The sequence below is a fragment of the Coregonus lavaretus genome (genome assembly GCF_964263955.1).
Source record: "Coregonus lavaretus genome assembly, contig: HAP1_SCAFFOLD_3190, whole genome shotgun sequence".
In the NCBI taxonomy this organism is placed as follows: domain Eukaryota; kingdom Metazoa; phylum Chordata; class Actinopteri; order Salmoniformes; family Salmonidae; genus Coregonus; species Coregonus lavaretus.
Window position 1 is genome coordinate 52,501 of NW_028158830.1, and position 4,621 is coordinate 57,121.

General features: G+C 45.2%; 1 protein-coding gene across 1 annotated transcript in view; it reads left to right on the forward strand.

Annotated features, from left to right (window-relative positions):
- The window catches only part of LOC311123546 (G-protein coupled receptor 22-like), a 10,905-nt gene extending 6,587 nt beyond the window's left edge, over positions 1–4,318 (forward strand). The window contains exons 2-4 of the mRNA XM_084197790.1: positions 2,222–2,375; positions 2,651–3,670; positions 4,054–4,318. Coding sequence (XP_084053916.1) covers positions 2,226–2,375; positions 2,651–3,670; positions 4,054–4,233 — 1,350 coding nt within the window. The 5' untranslated portion in view covers positions 2,222–2,225 and the 3' untranslated portion in view covers positions 4,234–4,318. The remainder of the gene's footprint in view (positions 1–2,221; positions 2,376–2,650; positions 3,671–4,053) is intronic.
- Positions 4,319–4,621: the final 303 nt, after the last annotated feature.

Sequence of the window (4,621 nt, forward strand, 5' to 3'; positions counted from 1 at the left end):
CTACTTACAAAGCATGTAGAGGTCTGTAATTTTTATCATAGGTACACTTCAACTGTGAGAGACGGAATCTAAAACAAAAATCCAGAAAATTATATTCTATGATTTTTAAGTTATTAATTTGCATTTTATTGCATGACATAAGTATTTGATACATCAGAAAAGCAGAACTTAATATTTGGTACAGAAACCTTTGTTTGCAATTACAGAGATCATACGTTTCCTGTACATCTTGACCAGGTTTGCACACACTGCAGCAGGGATTTTGGCCCACTCCTCCATACAGACCTTCTCCAGATCCTTCAGGTTTCGGGGCTGTCGCTGGGCAATACTGACTTTCAAATCCCTCCAAAGATTTTCTATTGGGTTCAGGTCTGGAGACTGGCTAGGCCACTCCAGGACCTTGAGATGCTTCTTACGGAGCCACTCCTTAGTTGCCCTGGCTGTGTGTTTCGGGTCATTGTCATGCTGGAAGACCCAGCCACGACCCATCTTCAATGCCATTACTGAGGGAAGGAGGTTGTTGGCCAAGATCTCACGATACATGGCCCCATCCATCCTCCCCTCAATACAGTGCAGTCGTCCTGTCCCCTTTGCAGAAAAGCATCCCCAAAGAATGATGTTTCCACCTCCATGCTTCACTGTTGGGATGGTGTTCTTGGGGTTGTACTCATCCTTCTTCTTCCTCCAAACACGGCGAGTGGAGTTTAGACCAGAAAGCTCTATTTTTGTCTCATCAGACCACATGACCTTCTCCCATTCCTCCTCTGGATTATCCAGATGGTCATTGGCAAACTTCAGACGGGCCTGGACATGCGCTGGCTTGAGCAGGGGGACCTTGCGTGCTCTGCATGATTTTAATCCATGACGGCGTAGTGTGTTACTAATGGTTTTCTTTGAGACTGTGGTCCCAGCTCTCTTCAGGTCATTGACCAGGTCCTGCCGTGTAGTTCTGGTCTGATCCCTCACCTTCCTCATGATCATTGATGCCCCACGAGGTGAGATCTTGCATGGAGCCCCAGACCGAGGGTGATTGACCGTCATCTTGAACTTCTTCTATTTTCTAATAATTGCGCCAGCAGTTGTTGCCTTCTCACCAAGCTGCTTGCCTATTGTCCTGTAGCCCATCCCAGCCTTGTGCAGGTCTACAATTTTATCCCTGATGTCCTTACACAGCTGTCTGGTCTTGGCCATTGTGGAGAGGTTGGAGTCTGTTTGATTGAGTGTGTGGACAGGTGTCTTTTATACAGTTAATACAGGTAATGGGTGGAGAACAGTAGGGCTTCTTAAAGAAAAACTATCAGGTCTGTGAGAGCCAGAATTCTTACTGGTTGGTAGGTGATCAAATACTTATGTCATGCAATAAAATGGAAATTACTTACTTAAAAATCATACAATGTGATTTTCTGGATTTTTGTTTTAGATTCCGTCTCTCACAGTTGAAGTGTACCTATGATAAAAATTACAGACCTCTACATGCTTTGTAAGTAGGAAAACCTGCAAAATCGGCAGTGTATCAAATACTTGTTCTCCCCACTGTGTATATATATATATATATATATATATATATATATATATATATATATATATATATATATACCTAAAGGGGTCGTAACATTCCAAATCAAAGAGTGAAATGACCCACATGTCAGTTTAGACCCCGCCATCCCCATCTCCCTACCAACGGCTTAGACTTACAGGGGTTAACCTGTCTCCTCCCCTTCATCTACACTTATTGAAGTGGATTTAACAAGTGACATCAATAAGAGATCATAGCTTCACCTGGATTCACCTGGTCAGTCTATGTCATACTCAGTGTATTTTATTATCAATGCTCTGCAGAAACTAGAACAATCTCATCTACAAGACATTGGGGGGAAAGTTATTCTGCTTTTAAAATCTCTGGCACGCTCTCAGCATTTTTGTTTTTCATTTAAACCCAGAAAATGTTTCCTTATTATTTGACAACTGGCAGTTTTACCACGGCCAGGATTTCATGCATAAAAGGATTCATTCATTCTGCACCATAGGAACAATCTGATGTCCCAGTTGTAGTGTTTGAGATTCAGATGAGCTTCTGCATTGTGATGTGTAGCTTCTAATCAGACCGCATGCTGTCTCCTCACAAACATTCCCCCCCTCTCTCTCTCTCTTCCCCTCTCTCTCTCTCCCTCTCTCTCTCTATCCCTCTCTCTCTCTCCCCCTCTCCCTCCCCTTCCTACAGGATAATGCATATCCTTCCCCCTCTGGAGAGAGAAGATGGCACCATGAGCAACGTCACCGTCAACGTCACCGTCACCGACAACGCAGCCGAGCCCATCAGCAGAACCATGTCTCCAGCCACGCCCTACACATACCCTTACCCCATCTCCTTCCAGGTACACCTACAGTATATACTGTATGTCTGTCTGAAGTAGGTCATGTGATATGTGTTGTACATGAGTGAAGTGTTGTATGTCTTGTGATATTGGGATGGTTTACCGGAGACAGATTAAGCATAGTCCTGGAATAAAAATCATGATCAATGGAGAATCTTTATTGAAATAGCTTTTTAGTCCAAACCATCCCATTGTGTTTTAACAAGGATGCCTGCATTGTTGCCAGACAAATTCCCCTATGGGACTATAAAGTATTAATTCATTAATTCACTCAGGTGTCCCTGACCGGCTTCCTGATGCTGGAGATCATGCTGGGCCTGAGCTCCAACCTCACCGTGCTGGCCCTGTACTGCATGAAGTCCAACCTGATCTCCTCAGTCTCCAACATCGTCACCATGAACCTCCACGTCCTGGATGTGTTAGTGTGTGTCTGCTGTATCCCCCTGACCATGGTGGTGTTATTGTTGTCTCTGGAGGGGGATACAGCCTTGGTTTGTTGCTTCCACGAGGCCTGTGTGTCGTTCGCTAGTGTCGGCACGGCAGCCAACGTCCTCGCCATCACCCTGGACCGGTACGACATCTCTGTGAAACCGGCGAACAGAGTCCTAACCATGGGCCGCGCCCTGGCTCTGCTGGCCACCATTTGGGTGCTGTCGTTCCTCAGTTTCCTGGTGCCTTTCATCGAGGTGGGGTTCTTCGCCCCAGGCCAGGCGGAGCTCAACCAGACTCTAGTGGCTGTAGCCAACACCAACCAGTACTACACAGAGTTAGGACTTTACTACCACCTGCTGGCCCAGATCCCCATCTTCTTCTTCACGGCTGTTGTGATGCTCATCACCTACTCCAAGATCCTCCAGGCACTCAACATCCGCATCGGGACACGCTTTCACACGGCGTCGCAGAAGAAGAAGGCCAGAAGGAAAAAACGTCCCTCCATGACGGCTATGACGTCACAGGCGACGGACGGGGCCATGGACCCGTCCGAACTCAGCGGCCGTGCTCTCCCCACGATGGGCATGCGGACCTCCGTCTCCCTCATCATTGCGTTGAGACGGGCGGTTAAACGCCACCGGGAGCGACGAGAACGCCAGAAGCGCGTCTTCAGGATGTCGCTGCTCATCGTGTCGACCTTCCTGCTCTGCTGGACTCCCATAACCGCCCTCAACACGGTCATCTTGACCGTAGGCCCCAGCAACTTCACGGTCAAGCTGCGATTGGGCTTCCTGGTCATGGCGTACGGGACGACCATCTTCCATCCGCTTCTCTACGCCTTCACCAGGCAGAAGTTCCAGAAGGTTTGCCAACCCACTTCTGCCACATACACACACACACATGCACACACACACTTTAGTGTGTAGTGTGTAGTGTGTAGTGTGTGTATTTTTTTGTGTTTTTATTGTGTATTTGTTTGGTGTATATATTGTTTATCTATTGGCTGGTTCAATCAAATGTCCCCTTTAGGGATTAATAAATACATATATTTTTGATTTTTTGATTTTCTGATATCTTATCTTCTGTTATTCTTCTGTTATCTGATATTATCTTATCTTCTGTTATCTTATCTTCTGTTATCTTATCTTCTGTTATTGTATCTTATCTTATCTTCTGTTATCTTATCTTACCTTATCTGATATTATCTTATCTTCTGTTATCTTCTGTTATTTGACCTTGCCTTAAGGTTCTGAAGAGTAAGATGAAGAAGAGGGTGGTGAGCATCATAGAAGCCGACCCGCTGCCCAACAACACGGTCGTACGTAATTCCTGGATTGACCCCAAAAGGAACAAGAAGGTCACCATCAACGAGGACGCCGAGGCCAGGCAAAAATGTCTGCAGTCTTCAGAGGATGCTGTGGAATGACTGAGTGAATACTTAGCGACCTTGTCAAGAGGTCCGGATCTCAGGGGTTTGTCTGCATAGAAAAGTATTGGGCGGGCCGCGTAAGTGTTTTTTCAGACCGTCTATATCCAAACAAATAATCTTCGGGATGGAAAAATGTTTTCAGTGTAAACTTAAATGAGTTAAACCAGATATAAAGTACGTAGAAAAGATAATAGACCTATATATTTTTTAAATAAGATCATCTTTGAGAACTAACAATCACTAAAATAAAAACTAGAAAGTCAGGGAGAATCAAAAATTCCAAAAATGATGCATTCAGGAGTATTTTTGTCATGGCATGGGGCCCCCATTGATTTTGTTATAATGTTTGAGTCACTCAGATAGCATAAGCCATGGCAGAATGTGT